The 17,850-nt window shown below is 43.8% G+C and overlaps 1 protein-coding gene across 1 annotated transcript in view; it reads left to right on the forward strand.

Moving 5' to 3' along the window:
- Window positions 1-17,406, forward strand: part of snx19b (sorting nexin 19b) — a 35,371-nt gene extending 17,965 nt beyond the window's left edge. The window contains exons 10-12 of the mRNA XM_029680841.2: window positions 11,372-11,556; window positions 12,074-12,161; window positions 14,442-17,406. Coding sequence (XP_029536701.1) covers window positions 11,372-11,556; window positions 12,074-12,161; window positions 14,442-14,565 — 397 coding nt within the window. The 3' untranslated portion in view covers window positions 14,566-17,406. The remainder of the gene's footprint in view (window positions 1-11,371; window positions 11,557-12,073; window positions 12,162-14,441) is intronic.
- Window positions 17,407-17,850: the final 444 nt, after the last annotated feature.

Below are 17,850 nucleotides of genomic sequence, written 5' to 3' on the forward strand. Positions count from 1 at the left end.
ATACTTTCTTTGGTTTCCACGGCATTGCAGTATCCAATCTTTCTCAACTCTATCCCATTTCCTGTAATTGAGTATCTTTTAGATAGTCTGTAATGAGAGAATTATTCTGGTGGTTTTCATGGTAGCTTAAATGCCGTAGTCCTCCAGACCACAATCGTTGGTATAGACATACATTGTTACCAGAAATTGGTTCAAGGAAGTCTGCCCTATGCGCAAGTGAATCAAAGGGGGATATGATCTTCAGTCTGAGAGACTATTAGCAGGAAAAGGGCACTTTGAGATGGATGTTGGAGAGACACAGCCTCTAACTGTCCCTGGCGCGATGCACTAGACTGTGAAATCAGCCTTTCTGAAAACCTGCCCCAGCCACACACGGTCGGTAACTTTAGATGTCAGTGTGTTGACCAGCCGATGAAATGCGGTGCCACGACACTCCCAATAAAAACAGCCCCTGACACACACAAGACACACGCAGATGCACACACACAGAGATATGTCTTACTATATTTGTGAGGACCAACAATTGATCCCCATTCAAAATCCTATTTACCTAACACAAATTCTGAACCTAACCACAAACCCCTAATCCTAATTATAACCATAACCGAACCCCAAAATTGTATTTGTACAAGGGAGGACAGCAAAATTTCCTCACTTCTCTGAATTTGAGTTGGTTTACTTTTCTTGTGAGGTCTTCTGGTTCTCACAAGTATAGTCAAACGTGCACACACACATACACCGACATAGCATGGATGGGGTAGATGGTGGATGTAGACGGTGATCTGATGATGCCAGACCATACCTGGTTAGGCTAGGCCAGCCTGCGCCTCAGTGGAAACAGATGCATCAAATGCCTGTGGAGGCCAGAGGAGAACTAGGTAATACTTTACTATACTGTGCTGCTCCTGCTACTGCTGGCCTTTCTGGCTCACGATCCGCCTGGAGTCTGAAGGCTGCCTGGAGGCCTCAGTCTGCCAGACACCTTTTGGATGCTAATTGGCTCAACAGAGGTTTCAACGGAAGATGTTAGCACAAGACCTGGGTGTAAAAAATAGTGCTTGAAATCTTTCCAATACTTAAGCTGTGCTTGATTGAGCTCGCCTGGTGGAATGGGACCACTGAAATAGTTCTAAGAGTGCAAACCCCACCCATCTGGCACATTCCAGGCAGGCTCAAGCAAACACAAGTATTCCAAATATTTCAAATACTTTTTGAACCCAGGTCTGGTAAGCACTAGTTCTCTGATGCAGCGCTCTCCTCACTTACCCAGGCATGCCAGAATGATTAGGACACCAGACACCATACAAGGTTTTCAGAATAAAGACCACAGTGGAGATGGATCTATTTGAAGAGAAATGCACCCCAGATGATCACACTCCTCCATTCTTACCAGGAAGTCGGCTGTATAGAGTGGGGCTTTTACTAACACTTCATTACAACATTGGCCAATTTGGCTGACTGCTTATTTTGTCCCATCCAAATGACTTCCCACTCTTGGAGGTGGTTACGGTAAGCACAGCTCAAGTCTGCCACGTGGTTATTTTTACCAAGCACTTTGTGCTGTAATATCAGCACTGGAAGTGTATTGAATGCATTCCATGAACAATCACAGAGGAGACTGCCATTATAATGCATTTAAGAAACTTAAAGAACTCTCTGGCAACAAGATAACTATAGCATTTTAATAGCTCAAGCTATCAAGTTTATAGTTAACCCTTGATAGTCTATGATTCTGTAATTCAAATATTTCGCAAAAGGTTTCTGAATCTTTGTTAACATGTTGTTCTACCATCCTTTTTCTTATTCATTTAGTCTTTTTACCTCTTGACCATTTGTGTGCAAAGAACAGAGGGAGATTGTTAAGGGGTTTTTGGATTGCATCGTGTGAGTTTTAATGAAATGCTCTCCATGTCTCTACTACAGATTCGGATTGAAAGCAATTTGTTAAGCTTGCCTAATAGGCCAATGTAGAAGCACAACATAGTGTGTTCTGTTGAGGTCAATAGGGGTTATTTGAGGTGTTCACCAAGCTATCAGTCTCCCTCTGATGATCACACTGTGCTCGCAGGCCTATGTGCAACCATACGTGTTCACAGGACTTCACACACAAAATCCACCCCTGGTTTTTAAGTCTCATGAGTCTCCCTACAAGGCATTGTCAGATCCAGAGGAGAATTCTAACATTGCCCCCTAAGCCCCTTTTAGTGGGAGCTGCAGTGAGCCAAGTAGTGCGTGTCTATAGTATGCCTGCAGTGCTAAAGCTCTTCATAATGATGCTCCAGCACTGCCACTGAATAGCCCCCCACTCTGCTGTGTCATTATTTGTCAGCCCCCCCAACCTTTATTCCTTATGAGGTTCTGCTGGGCCTGTAATTAACATGAGTCATACAGCGGCAGACTTCCCGTAAGTCCTTTCCAATTTATGGACAGTCAAGATGTTTGGTCATAAAAAAAAAATATGTGCTCTTCCCTGTGAGCTCTGAAGTGAAGAGGACACAGCTTTTTTATGGGGGGGGGGGGGGGGGGGCAACATCCTGACTGTTTATAAGTAGAAAATTATGCCCCTGTCCCCCACACCCCTCATCACACAGAACTATCAGCCTTAAACCCCCTCTTCTGGACATATAGAGAGTTGAGTTTCCTCTAGCAGACATCCAACAGGACTCGTCAGACAGAGACAGACCTCTCAAGAGCCCCTCGATGATGCGCCTTATTGCTCAGGCCATCTGCCCAATGTTCTCCTCTTTCGGAGATGTAAACTCTGGCTTGGCTTTGATTTAAGCCAGAGATCTCTCCTCTCGTACTTTACACAAACTTCTGATGTAGCACTTGGCCTTGAGGGCTGAGACTAATTGAGACCCAGAGTACACAATTTCTTGGCTTCACATCGATGTGCAGAGATGTTATCAGGGTCGAGATGCAGCCGCAGCGCCTCTGACTGAAGTAGAGGTGCTTTTACCGCTGTTGAGGAAGAAAGGCGTCACACAGATGAGATGACATCCGTCTGTCGGAAGACCTTTCTGTTCCCTTTTATCCCAACTCAAGCTCCTAAGTTGTTTCTTTTTGCTTATGGTTAAAGTTCCAAATAGACGTTTTGTGGATGTGTCCATTAGCGCTCTGATACATGGAGAATGGCATTGTGTTTCAGGTGATCGGCAGTTAGCGGTGGCCTAGCCATACCATTTTCTATTGTCTTTGGACTGAGGAGTAGCATGCATTTTGTTGTTGTACGATATGGTGGTCTCTTTGGTCAGAAATAATCCCCAGCTGTCCCCCTCTCCAGCCAGTGTAGTTGGTCTGTAGCTAAAGGCCATGTTCGTTCATTATAAGGCTAGCGAGTTTTTGCAGCACAGTCCATCTGGAGCCACTTTGGGGATGCAGCCGGCGGATAAAGACGGCGCTCTCGTATTACCAGCCGTACTCTAAATACTTGTTTATTTGTTTGTCTTTCACTCTTTAGTACGTCCGTGTGGTTGTGTTGTTTCGTTTTTTACAAACAAATGAGTCCTCCATTAAAGGGATACTTCGGGATTTTGGCACTTCCCCAGTGTCAGATGAACTCGTGTATACTATTTTTATGTCTGTGTCCAGTACAAACTAACGTTAGCACAGTGACTGGAAGTCTAAGGGTATCTACTAACATGCTAGCATATACCCATGGACTTCCAGTCATTGAGCTAAAGCTAGTTAACAACTTCCTTCAAACTGCAAGCAGACACACGAAAATGGCTTCGCACGAGTTCCTCTGACTCTGGGGAAGTAGATAAAGGGCCTTGTTGCCAAACTCTTGAAGTATCCCTTTAAGACCCTTGGAATCTTTCCCTGGACCTTATATTAGGTGTTTGAGGAGTAAAATGCTCTTGTTGTGTATGACATAGGCTTTACTATTGTTGATGCAAATGATAACTGTGAGCTAAAGCAGACCCGTTGCACTGAGGAGGAACACTTTGTCTCAGTCCAGTGTGCCTCTGGGTTTGTGGAACAGTCTGTTAACATGTAATGAATTGTTTAAAGGCTGGCTACAGACCTCCATTCCCAGTTTGATTATTCTGCTAGCTAAATAGATTGATGGAATTCAGCTCTTTGGCTGCCTTGGCATCTTGCTCTGTTTGGCAACAGCATTGTGGGAATTCAACTAGCAGTTGGATGGATGGATGGACGATGGCCTTTTTTTGTTTAATTACCCAGTGCACACACAGTACACCTGCATTCACTAACACCTGCACCCTGGACATGCTTAAAATCCATCATTCTGACTTTTGTTCGATGTTTTGATTGTGGTAATTAACTCAATGTAATTTTGAGTCTTGAGTGAAGTGGAAATGCATCATATTTTTCTTAGGTCATCTAGCCGATTTTTAAGCGTTGTCGTAATTTAAACTCAAGTGTGATGCAGGATTTGAATGGGTTTTTTAATCCAGCGGCTATTTCTAAATTAGTACGCAATGTCTGCTAGTTCAGCTGTGCTGGAGTCCGACGTTAGAGAAAGTAGTCATTTTATTTCCCCCATTTGTTTGAGCTCCATAAAAACACTTTCATGTCTTCCTCCACATTATTGTTTCAAAAAGTGTTTTTACTATTGGCTGCCGAGTCCCAAGTCCTTGTGCTATTTTCACCCAAGACTTTAGAATAACAACTACAGTTTATGTGATTGGCACCGGATGGTTTTACACAGATCACATGGAATGAGTGTTAGTCTGAACCCAGACAGGCCTCGCATTTTAAACTGGTTTGACAGGCTTGCATCCCACTGCCATGGCAGAATATCCCTAACAATAAAGCACAGGTTCTTCATTCTCAAGTGCTATAGGGCCTTCTTCATGATGGACTTCTCAATCCTAAAGTCCTCATTTTGATAATCGTCCAAGTCACGTGTCAAACTCATTCCACGGAGGGCTAAGTGTCTGCAGGTTTTCGCTCCTCCCTTATACTCGATTGATGAATTAAGGTCACCAATTAGTATAGAAATCCTCTCACCTGGTTGTCCATGTCTTAATTGAAAGGAAAAACCAAAAACACACAGACACTAGGCCCTCCACACACCCCTGGTCTACGTTAAAAAAAAGCCAAGGAGATGCTTTTCCATTCATTTTTTTCATTAACCCTGTGTGTGTCAAGGTATTAAATGAAGGTCAGAGAGTGGTCCACTACTTCTATCATCTCACTTCGAACAGCTAGCGAGTTCCAACAAGGGTTCCAGTGAGGAGAAATGACAATCAACTAGCAGAGCCAATATGCTCCAAATCTGCTGATGTTAAAGGGTTCCTCCCAGCATGTGCATCAGGGTCGGTCTCTGTCTGTCACAGACAATGAATTAACTGTCTTTCTCACTCCCCTTTCCATTGCCCACCCGAAACAACACCACGTCGTGGGCTGTGTCAATTAGGCACTTCAAAATAAACATAGTTGTCACGTTGATGTTTTTGCAGTGTCAGAAGAAATCAAGGCACCTATTAGAATTTGAAACGGGATTGTTTAAACATGGCTGGCTACGGGAGAGCTTTTTTTCCCCATTCTTCCTGAGGTGGAGAAATGTATTCTCTGCTAATGCTGCGTGTCCCTGTCAAAGCCGCCGCCAGTCAAAATGGACTGCTCTTCATAAACGGCCCGACGGGTCAGCAGTAGGAATAAAATGTACTACTGTTGATTCCGAACAACTCGCTTTTTTTAGTTCCATCTCCTTACATTAGCTGTGGTCCAACGTCAGCCCTTAAATGGTTTGTCTGGACCAGTGCAGCTTTTGTCTTCTTGTTATCCCAGAGAGGCCTGCATTCCATCCACCAACACTGATGTTGAGTGGCTGGTTAGCTATTGCACTTTGTGTTGCATCATTTTCATCAATGATACTGTAATAAGTACTGTATTGTATTACATATTTAGAAAGTATGTGGTGGTGGGAATTGGGTGCCATTCATCGATATAGCAAGATGCACGATCTTTTCCAGAGACAACATCGCCCACTGGGTAGACTTACTTATTCGGTTGGTTTCCCTGCATGGTTACTCATGGCAGGAGACCTTCACCAGGTGCACCGAGTCAGGGCGAGGTTATTTCAACGTGAATATGACTTACTCTGATGCTGACTGTGAAAGACATCACCGCTCGGAGTGTTTCCAGGGCCTCCGTGTTTCCTGATGAAATAGTGCAGTCAGGCTGCTATAAATCTCCCCAGTGACTGGGTAGGAGGAGCTGGAGTGACTGCTCCTTCCCCAAGACATAAACCACGACCGCAAGCATGTCAGACCAGACCAGACCAGCCCTCCCATGACATTATAGACTGGGGAGACTTGGGAGGTTCCCAATGCTTTCAGCAGGATCTGCCGCAATGTCCAAAGATTTTCCCAAATGAGGGGAAAAAATAATGTTTGGCTGAAAGAAAGTATGTTTGGCCTTGGCAGCTCGTGCCCACGTCGATGTGTTTTCGACTCGCCTCCGCTGTGTTGTCGTCGTAAGCGACCATGATTTAGGCTGATGCGCTTGCCTCCGCTGTTTTGTCGTCGTAAGCGACCATGATTTAGGCTGATGCGCTTGCCTCCGCTGTTTTGTCGTCGTAAGCGACCATGATTTAGGCTGATGCGCTTGCCTCCGCTGTTTTGTCGTCGTAAGCGTCCATGATTTAGGCTGATGCGCTTGCCTCTGCTGTTTTGTCGTCGTAAGTGACCATGATTTAGGCTGATGCGCTTGCTTCCGCTGTGTTGTCGTCGTAAGCGACCATGATTTAGGCTGATGCGCTTGCCTCCACTGTTTTGTCGTCGTAAGCGTCCATGATTTAGGCTGATGCGCTTGCCTCCGCTGTTTTGTCGTCGTAAGCGTCCATGATTTAGGCTGATGCGCTTGCCTCCGCTGTTTTGTCGTCGTAAGCGACCATGATTTAGGCTGATGCGCTTGCCTCCACTGTTTTGTCGTCGTAAGCGACCATGATTTAGGCTGATGCGCTTGCCTCCACTGTTTTGTCGTCGTAAGCGTCCATGATTTAGGCTGATGCGCTTGCCTCCACTGTTTTGTCGTCGTAGTTTACCATGATTTAGGCTGATGCGCTTGCCTCCACTGTTTTGTCGTCGTAAGCGTCCATGATTTAGGCTGATGCGCTTGCCTCTGCTGTTTTGTCGTCGTAAGCGTCCATGATTTAGGCTGATGCGCTTGCCTCCACTGTTTTGTCGTCGTAAGCGTCCATGATGTAGGCTGATGCGCTTGCCTCCACTGTTTTGTCGTCGTAGCGTCCATGATTTAGGCTGATGCTCTTGCCTCCTCACTGTTTTGTCGTCGTAAGCGTCCATGATTTAGGCTGATGCGCTTGCCTCCACTGTTTTGTCGTCGTAAGCGTCCATGATGTAGGCTGATGCGCTTTCCTCCACTGTTTTGTCGTCGTAAGCGACCATGATTTAGGCTAATGCGCTTGCCTCCACTGTTTTGTCGTCGTAAGCGTCCATGATTTAGGCTGATGCGCTTGCCTCCGCTGTTTTGTCGTCGTAAGCGACCATGATTTAGGCTAATGCGCTTGCCTCCACTGTTTTGTCGTCGTAAGCGTCCATGATTTAGGCTGATGCGCTTGCCTCCACTGTTTTGTCGTCGTAAGCGACCATGATTTAGGCTGATGCGCTTGCCTCCACTGTTTTGTCGTCGTAAGCGTCCATGATTTAGGCTGATGCTCTTGCCTCCACTGTTTTGTCGTCGTAAGCGTCCATGATTTAGGCTGATGCGCTGGCCTCCACTGTTTTGTCGTCGTAAGCGTCCATGATTTAGGCTGATGCGCTTGCCTCCGCTGTTTTGTCGTCGTAAGCGACCATGATTTAGGCTAATGCGCTTGCCTCCACTGTTTTGTCGTCGTAAGCGACCATGATTTAGGCTGATGCGCTTGCCTCCGCTGTTTTGTCGTCGTAAGCGACCATGATTTAGGCTAATGCGCTTTCCTCCGCTGTTTTGTCGTCGTAAGCGGCCATGATTTAGGCTGATGCGCTTGCCTCCGCTGTTTTGTCGTCGTAAGCGACCATGATTTAGGCTGATGCGCTTGCCTCCGGTCGGTACTGTATGTGGCGTTGAACAGAACACTCATCATTGTCCACCTTCCGAGGGGGCTAAAATAAAACTGCAGAGTTAACTTCAGAAGAGTAGGAGATCCGTGGCAAACAAATGCCAAGGTCCACTTCCCAGAATTCATAGCTGCTCTGTGAGACATGACAGTTTCTTCAGTCAAGGAAGTATTGAGCTCAATGTGCAACACATTTTTGTAAGGAATCCATATTACTTGTGTTACGTAACTTGTATTTTCTGAGAACTCCTAGTCATTGTTATTTGTTAGTTGAACTCAGAAGTTCTCTCATTGGAATGTATTTTTCCTATTAACTTATCTTCTCTCTCCCTCCAAGGCATTCAACATATGTGCAACAATAATAATTGCTCACATCAATCTTGCCAGAAGTTCTTAGCAGGCAATCCTTCATAGGCTTTATAGTAACAGTATCTCACAGTCCCACATCATGGTTCCACACAGATGTCAGGATGTCATCATGCATTGGTTTGGGAGGCCAGCCTCGCTGTTATGAAACATATTAACAATGAGAAGGTGTAAGGTAGTGAAAAGAAAACGAACAACAAGGGCCGTCCATGTCCCTCAACAGTGTGTGGCAACACAGGACGAAAGATCCTGTCATGAAATAACCCAATTAAAGGAACATCAAATGTGCCATGAACGATAAATTACATTTTGCCTTGAAGGACATATTCTGTTGAACATATTTTAGTGGCATTTTACAGTATTATGTAACATCTGCAGAGTGTTATTACATGATTTTGATCAAGTCTCTCATCCAATTGAATACAGTCTGGATACAACCACTTTTTGTGTTCTCTCTTTGCTTAAGTCCTACTCAAGAGACCACAAGCAAATCTTCTCTCCCTGTGTGTGTATGACTGGAAACGCAGCGATTATTTTACAGGCATGGCACGTTCTTTGGTCTGCTTTCGTTTAGTTGATTAATACCATCTACTGTATTTCTATAAGGTTACCTTGTGCTCAAAAAACCTCTGCACGTTATGTGGATGGCGGGTTGTTGCGTTCTGTGCCTACATTATGTAAGTCAGTCTGGGTTTTAATCTCATTGGGAGTTAAATATCCTCTCTATGTGACAGTATCGCCATACACAAAGTCTTCCTTTAGAAGTGGCCGGTTTACCTTGTCAGAAGTGGCCGGTTTACCTTGTCAGAAGTGGCCGGTTTACCTTGTCAGAAGTGGCCGGTTTACCTTGTCAGAAGTGGCCGGTTTACCTTGTCAGAAGTGGCCGGTTTACCTTGTCAGAAGTGGCCGGTTTACCTTGTCAGAAGTGGCTGGTTTACCTTGTCAGAAGTGGACTGTTTACCTTGTCAGAAGTGGAAGGTTTACCTTGTCAGAAGTGGACGGTTTACCTTGTCAGAAGTGGCCGGTTTACCTTGTCAGAAGTGGACGGTTTACCTTGTCAGAAGTAAATTGATGTTTCAACGAAAGGAACTGTGATGACATCGGGATTGCACTGTGCCTTGACCCGTGCAGCCAGGTGGTATTTCACCACGTAAATGAGTTCCACAGGTACATCTTCGCTTGTCAATGCTGTAGATGCGCAGTCTGGATGAATGTCAAGGCTGCCTCACGTCCGCTTGCTGGTTTGGCACATGCTGCACGAACCAAGCAAAAAAGCAATACCGTCTCGTGTCCAAATAGCCTAGTATTTTAAATCTTCCAAATACGCTGAGCATTTGGTTGAGCCTACCTGGAATGACAGACATGGAGGGTTTGCACTCTTGGAATTATTCCATTGGAATAGCCTCTCATATCTGTTGTATAGCGTGCAGAGATGTGCTGCTTTTTGCTGCTAAATCAGGAATTCCTACTTTTTTTGCCGTCATCCTCTATTGATACTCAGTGACACTTTCAATGTTGTCCTGATACTTTTACTGATGTGATATTCCCTGATTCATCAGGAATTTCTGCTTCTCTGCCATCATCCTCTATTCATGAACATTTACCCTACTCCCACACTGACCTCCTATCTTTACAGCTCTACAGTGCTTTCAGAAAATATTCAGGCCGCTTGACTGTTTCCACATTTTGTTACATTACAGCCTTGTTTTTCCCCCTCAATCTACACACAATACCCCATAATGACAAAGAGAAAACAGGTTTTTCGATATTTCTGTACATAAAAATACTCATTACTTAATACTTCTGACCCTTTGCTATGGGACTCAATGTAGCTCAGGTGCATCCGGTTTCCATTGATCATCCTTGAGATGTTTCTGCAACTTGACTGGAGTCCACCTGTGGTAAATTCAATTAATTGGACATGATTTGGAAAGGCACACCTGTCTATATAAGCTCCCACAGTTGATATCGCATGTCAGAGCAAAAACCAAGCCATGAGATCGAAGGAATCGTCCGTAGAGCTCCCTGACAGGATTGTGTTGGGGCACAGATCTGGGGAAGGGTACCAAAAAATGTCTGCAGCATTGAAGGTCCCCAAGGACACCTTGGCCTCCATCATTCTTAAGTGGAAGAAGTTTGGAACCACCAAGACTCTTCCTAGAGCTGGCCGCCTGGCCAAACTGAGCAATTGGGGGAGAAGGGCCTTGGTGAAGGAGGTGAACAAGAACCCAATGGTCACTGACAGAGCTCTAGAGTTCCTCTGTGGAACTCAGGGTCGAGGGAAAGATGAACAGATCAGTCCTTGATGAAAACCTGCTCCAGAGCACTCAGGACCTCCGACTGGGTTCCTGAACACAGACTTAAACCCGGAAATAGTTGTGCAGCGACGCTCCCCATCCAACCTGACAGAACTTGAAGGAATCTGCGGAGAAGTATGGGAAAAACTCCCAATATATATTCTCCATACTTCTCCGAAGATTCCTTCAAGCTCTTGTCAGGTTGGATGGGGAGCGTCGCTGCACAGCTATTTCAGGGTTTAAGTCTGTGCTCAGGAACCCAGTCGGAGGTCCTGAGTGCTCTGGAGCAGGTTTTCATCAAGGACCGATCTGTTCATCTTTCATATATATATATATATATATATATATATATATATATATAATATATATATAAACTGAGTAAAGGGTCTGAATACTTATGTAAATGTGATATTTCAGTTTTATTTTTTTATACATTTGCGAAAATGTAAAAAAAAAAAAAAAGTTTTTGCTTTGTTATTATGGGGTACTGTATGTAGATTGATGGAGAATTGTTTTAATCAATTTTAGAATAAGGCTGTAAAATAACAGGATGTGGAATAAGTCAACGGGTCTGAATACTTTCCGAATACTTTCCGAATAGACTGTATCTACTGATTTACTATCTATAATATGTTGTCCTGATCATATCCCTGATGTGTGTGTTGTCTGTCCCTTGCAGGTGGCTTGACGTGAGTGTGGCTAACCTGACCTGTACCCAGTACTGGGTGATCTACCTGCGGGTGCTCCAGGAGGCTGTATGGCCGGGGGGCAGCCTGCCAGCTCAGCCCCGCCCAGAGCGCAACCACCAACAGAAGGAGGACACCAAGCAGCAGTCTCTGCACTGCCTCATGAGACTACTGCCAGGTAAGGGATCACTAATGAAGAGGCAGGCTCGTGTTCATTAGGCACCAAATGGAAGGAAATGGACTGAAACCGGGGGATTATGGACTTGTTCAATGAACGCTCATTTTAATTTTTCCGTTCTAATTATTATTTGTAAAAAAAAAAAATCATGAACTTTACTAATACACATGACCCAGGAGTTTATCCTGACCTTGTGACCTGACCATGAAAAAGGAACCAGGTTATAACTTTGGTCTGGAGTCCAGTACAGCACATGATCAGGAAACTCCTGGCCCATACACACTCATTCCTATCGAGCTCTGCAAACATACAATTCATCAGTATTACAGTCGTAGATATTGCTTATGATATTGCTTTAATGTAAATTCAATAATTTCAACGAACTATTGATCTTTCTAAGAAGCCATTTCAGGGACTACTGGTCTTACTATATCCAACTAGCTATGGTTTTTAGCTTATCCCTTTTGAGTCCTGTGTGGCCTCACGGTCCTATATTTGTACTCTTCTGTGTTTACAGATCTCCTCTCAGATATGCTGGGCTCAGACAAATACCAACTAAGCTGGCAGACTGCACTGGAATCTCTGCAGGACCCTTACATAAACAGGTGACCACACACACACACACACACACACACACACAACAAAGTAACGTACACTACCCGTCTGTCTGTCTGGCCATGATTTAAAGAGCCTGACATCATGGTCTTGCAATAGATTATGAAGGAACATGACATGAGGTGTTGATAAAGGGTGCTAAAGCCAAGTGATGAGCTGGTTTTGGATCAGTGGGCATCAGCCAAGTTTTCTAGCGTGTTTGATATTATATACCTCTTTCCAGACACGTTTCCAGTGGGTAAAGCTGATGATTTCTACATTGCCAGCCCTTTGTTCTTAAGATACGTTAGTTTTGATTATAGCAGCATGTGTCACAATTAATCTTCTTATTGAAATGTTCAAATAAGGTGTGTGTGTGTGTAAGGTACAGTATAATATATTTACGACTCAACTAAGTCCCTGTAGTGTTTGAAACATGCTGTTAGAATCAAGAAAGTGGTCTCAATTGTAAGGATTTCATTGCTGATCTAATTTGGCTTGTTGAACCTTGTAGGAGGTTTTGGTCCTCTTCAAATCAAATCAAATGTATTTATATAGCCCTTTGTACATCCGCTGATATCTCAAAGTGCTGTACAGAAACCCAGCCTAAAACCCCAAACAGCATGCAATGCAGGTGAAAAAGCACAGTGGCTAGGAAAAACTACCTAGAAAGGCCAAAACCTAGGAAGAAACCTAGAGAGGAACCAGGCTATGAGGGGTGGCCAGTCCTCTTCTGGCTGTGCCGGGTGGAGATTATAACAGAGCATGGCCAAGATGTTCAAATGTTCATAAATGACCAGCATGGTCAAATAATAATAATCACAGTAGTTGTCGAGGGTGCAGCAAGTCAGCACCTCAGGAGTAAATGTCAGTTGGCTTTTCATAGCCAATCATTAAGAGTATCTCTACCACTCCTGCTGTCTCTAGAGAGTTGAAAACAGCAGGTCTGGGACAGGTAGCACGTCCGGTGAACAGGTCAGGATTCCATAGCCGCAGGCAGAACAGTTGAAACTGGAGCAGCAGCACGGCCAGGTGGACTGGGGACAGCAAGGAGTCATCATGCCAGGTAGTCCTGAGGCATGGTCCTAGGGCTCAGGTCCTCCTCTGAGAGAAAGAAAGAATTAGAGAGAGCATACTTAAATTCACACAGGACACCGGATAAGACAGGAGAAGTACTCCAGATTTAACAAACTGACCCTAGCCCCCCGACACATAAACTACTGCAACATAAATACTGGAGGCTGAGACAGGAGGGGTCAGGAGACACTCTGGCCCCATCCGATCATACCCCTGGACAGGGCCAATCAGGAAGGATATAACCCCACCCATTTTGCCAAAGCACAGCCCCCACACCACTAGAGGGATGTCTTCAACCACCAACTTACCATCCTGAGACAAGGCCGAGTATAGCCCACAAAGATCTCTGCCACGGCACAACCCAAGGGGGGGCACCAACCCAGACAGGAAGATCACGTCAGTGACTCAACCCACTCAAGTCACGCACCCCTCCTAGGGACGGCATGAAAGAGCACCAGTAAGCCAGTGACTCAGCTCCTGTAATAGGGTTAGAGGCAGAGAATCCCAGTGGAAAGAGGGGAACCGGCCAGGCAGAGACAGCAAGGGCGGTTCGTTGCTCCAGAGCCTTTCCCTGTAGTGTTTGAAACATTATTGAATTTGATTTTATTTCCGTTCACCTTCATACTCCTGGGCCAGACTACACTCAATCATATGACCCACTAAAGAGATGAGTCTTCAGTAAAGACTTAAAGGTTGAGACCGAGTCTGCGTCTCTCACATGGGTAGGCAGACCATTCCATAAAAATGGAGCTCTATAGGAGAAAGCCCTGCCTCCAGCTGTTTGCTTAGAAATTCTAGGGACAGTTAGGAGGCCTGCGTCTTGTGACCGTAGTGTACGTGTAGGTATGTACAGCAGGACCAAATCAGAAAGATAGGTAGGAGCAAGCCCATGTAATGCTTTGTAGGTTAGCAGTAAAACCTTGAAAAAAACGTATCTTTGGCCAGTATATGCTCTTGGCCTGTATGCTTTCGCCTAAATCATGCTTTGATGTAAATGGGGGAAATTGCAACACAATTGCAGAAATATCAGGTTGTAATTTGACCCATTGTAAAATTCGCTAGCCACAAATGAAGTTTTCAACATTTTAAACAAACTTAAAATGTCCACCTATGAATTGAAATGAAATTATGTATAATTTTGGAGAGAGGAAATGTTGGACAGCAGATTTCTGGAAGACTCCTGACCTTTAACCTGTGACTCTTACCCTGTACAGACACCTGGTCTACTGTATCTGGGACCTTCTCCTCGAGTTCCTCGTCCCTGAAACATCTGAAGAGCACTTTCAGAAAACCCTGCTGCAAAGTCTGTCCAAAAACGCAGAGAAACTACCACCATAAAAGCCGTGGGAGAGATACTCGCACACACACACACACACACACACGTTTAATCAACTGTGTCAGTGAATAGCCCCCGATGAAAGTCCAGCCTGGCGCATCTGGATAAATGCCATTATTCATGTGTCGCCACCTTCACCGCTGAAACTTTGGATCCGAGGACATCCGGGTCTGTCTCCGATTTAGTCCATGACGTCTGTGGGTCTCAAACATCGGCCACACATCCGGAGCAGCGTTGATTACCCAACACCTGTTTTCTGTTTGATCAGAATACCTCTCTGATCTCAAAAAGACCAACACACCAAACTTCCCAAATCCACCCTTTTCCTGCTTCCTAAAACCTCCAGCTTTGTACCAAACTAATTTCAGATGGACTTCACACCATCGTTATCCCTCGTGGTCTTTCTGTATCCTGTTGGAGCTAGAAGTTTACTAGAATCACTAGTGGTTTTGGAGAAGTCCAATTAGATTTCTTCCCCCACTTTAGGCTTACTGTGTCGTGCTTTGCCCTTTCGGGATGACTTGCCTTTGTGTTCTCTGTTATATGCCCCTATTCCTTTTGATCCCCTTGGCTCTACACCGAGCAGCACATGTGCTGTGTTGCATTAATACTGTACTCCCCTTACTCCCGGGATCCTCCTGAGGCCTGGCTCGTACTGATATGGTCCACTGATACGTTTCTGTTAAAGTGGTCACTCGCACGTTTTGAACTTGTATGATGAAGGCCACTGCACTTTGAAGCTCTTGATGGCCGCTTTTCCCACGGGCCCGAAATGGTGGTTTTAAGTAATATACTATACAAGTACATCCAATTTTCAGGGGTCTCTGCTACTTTTTAAAGTTATGATACATTTTAAGAGCATCACAAACATAGTGAATGGGGAAAACATTTTCTGAATGTGCAATCCTACAGGAGGGTGTGATTTGGTTAATGACCTATAATGTACGGTACATTTCGATGTATATCATTGATAATTTCTTTGAAAGTAGCAGAGAGCCCTCTCTGGAAATGCGATGTGTTTTAAGAGCATGTTGTTCCAAACAATATGTCTAAGCTAAATCAAAAATGGTACTTTTGAGATATTTATAATAATGTTGTTAATGTTGAAACAATTAATGTGATTATTATTATTTTTTAAATCTAGACATACTCCATATTTCAGAGCACACTATAAGGAGGATAATGGCACCAAGATGTCTATACCACATACTGTTCACAGATCATAGGGTCTTACAGGAGGCATGTATAGGTAGGTCTTAAAAGGGCCTAAAATGGCTTTTCTCAAAAAAGCATGTGAAACATCCTTCCTCCCAATTAAGTTTTTATGTGAGAATTGGCAGAACAATCTGAGATGACCCAAATATTTTTGGGGGATCATGCTGGTGTGCAATCGCCTAACTATGCGTAACTTATGTCTGTGAAACTGGCACAAAGACTTCTCAACATTGGCATTCCGTGACACAAGATGTTCACCGTGTTTGACATTCCTCACTCTTACTGATGATGCTTATTATTGCCTTTATATGTGTACAGTAGGCCTGACGCCAGGTAAAGCTCATGCAGGCAGCATAGTAGCGTACGTCTGATGTCAGAGGTCCAATGTGTCCTTACACAATCCGTTGCACTCTCATCTTTGTCTTAAAAGAACATAATATTGCAGTCATTCTTTATTTCTATATTCTCGTTAACGTGATTGATTTATTTGATTGTGTCTAACTTGTTTGTTCGATTGTAATGATGCTTTCTGTGAAAATGTGTATTGCTCAAAAAGATTGACAGGGATACCAGTGGTACCGAAGAGAATTCATACCTGTAGGAAATGCTTTTAAATTGCCTTAAATATGGCTGGAAGAGGTCTCGTCTGTCTTTACTATGTAGTCTGTGGACATGCCTTTTGTACATCGTGTCACAAAGTAGTAGCAAACCCCAGTGACAAGGTGTGTTCTGATGTTGTGCTGAATGTTGTGTACTGTGATGTTTATTCCTTCCTGAACACGTTCCTAGCTGTCACCTCTGTTCCTGTTGAATCCTTTGTGATGAACATTAGGGGTAGCTTGCGTTTTGCAAGACAGTTGTCCTGTCCTCAACTGTATCACGTCACATGAAATGTTCATGTTTCAACACATAACTAATTTGACAAAATTGTGAGTGCCGTTTTCACATGGAACACATTGCAAATCTGTCAGTTTGTTACGTGGATTTTTTTGCTAGTTGTTTGAGTACTGAACAAAAAAAAGTTTGTCAAATTATCTTATGTACTCTGTATGGTGCCATTATAGACACAATAATTTGTTTACCCCATGATAAAAATAAGTTATCGGTGATGAATTAACTTACAGAAGTGGTATTGTTAGGCATTTATTTGATTTCTCGTCAGAAGGGTTCTGCACGCAATGGCTGCTAGCTGCTATTCCATTGAAGTCTCGCCATTTCTCCCGAACTTCCCTTTTGTCAACACCTCATGTCTTTCTCAATCGTCTTTCCTCAATTCCTCTTGTCCTATCACCTTGCCTCCTTCTCAAAACACATGGGAGGAGAAGGTCAGAGGGGAGGGAATTGAGAAAATACAATTTATCACTTAATTACATGTCTGATTTGACATTACAATCCCAATTCAGTTTACACCAGTGAAGGCTTTTTGAGTGTGGAATTGTACATATTAGTGCTTTGAATGTGACTCTTTGTAACTCTGTCAGTGTGTTATAACTGGACTCCATCACAAGGTTTTACATTTTCTGGTGTTGATAATTCTCAAAACCAATAAAATGACCTAAAGTGTATACCATTTGTTGTTCAATATCAAACTAGGCAAAAAAATAAATAAATTGATGTATGTGCTTTTATATCTTATAAGCCTAATTATACGTTATGTTTCTCTTTGTAGGAGATTGCCTCTGACACAAAATGGTTGTAAATAGTTTGAATCGTTGCGAGATGATAAGCCTTTATAAGGTGCTCACGCATGTTTATGACAACTGTACAATACACTAGAACTACATAACAATGCATTCTCATTTCTCAGTGTCATCAGCATTATCAGAACATTATCATGAACATGAATGCAAACACATTTTCTCCAGACCGTAACAGTGAGGTCAATGAGGCTAAGGCCCAGTAGTTTCTTTTGATTTGAGCATTTTCATTGGCTAAATCGTTTATAACTCAGAGCCATATAGCCAGCATGTCCCCATTTAAGAAGGGCCAGAATGTGTTCATGAATGGAACATAGGTAATCCATCTTCTTTAAACAATGGCCCAGAGATGCAACATCAAACACAGTCATCGCC

This window comes from Oncorhynchus nerka, linkage group LG14, assembly GCF_034236695.1.
Source record: "Oncorhynchus nerka isolate Pitt River linkage group LG14, Oner_Uvic_2.0, whole genome shotgun sequence".
Taxonomy (NCBI): domain Eukaryota; kingdom Metazoa; phylum Chordata; class Actinopteri; order Salmoniformes; family Salmonidae; genus Oncorhynchus; species Oncorhynchus nerka.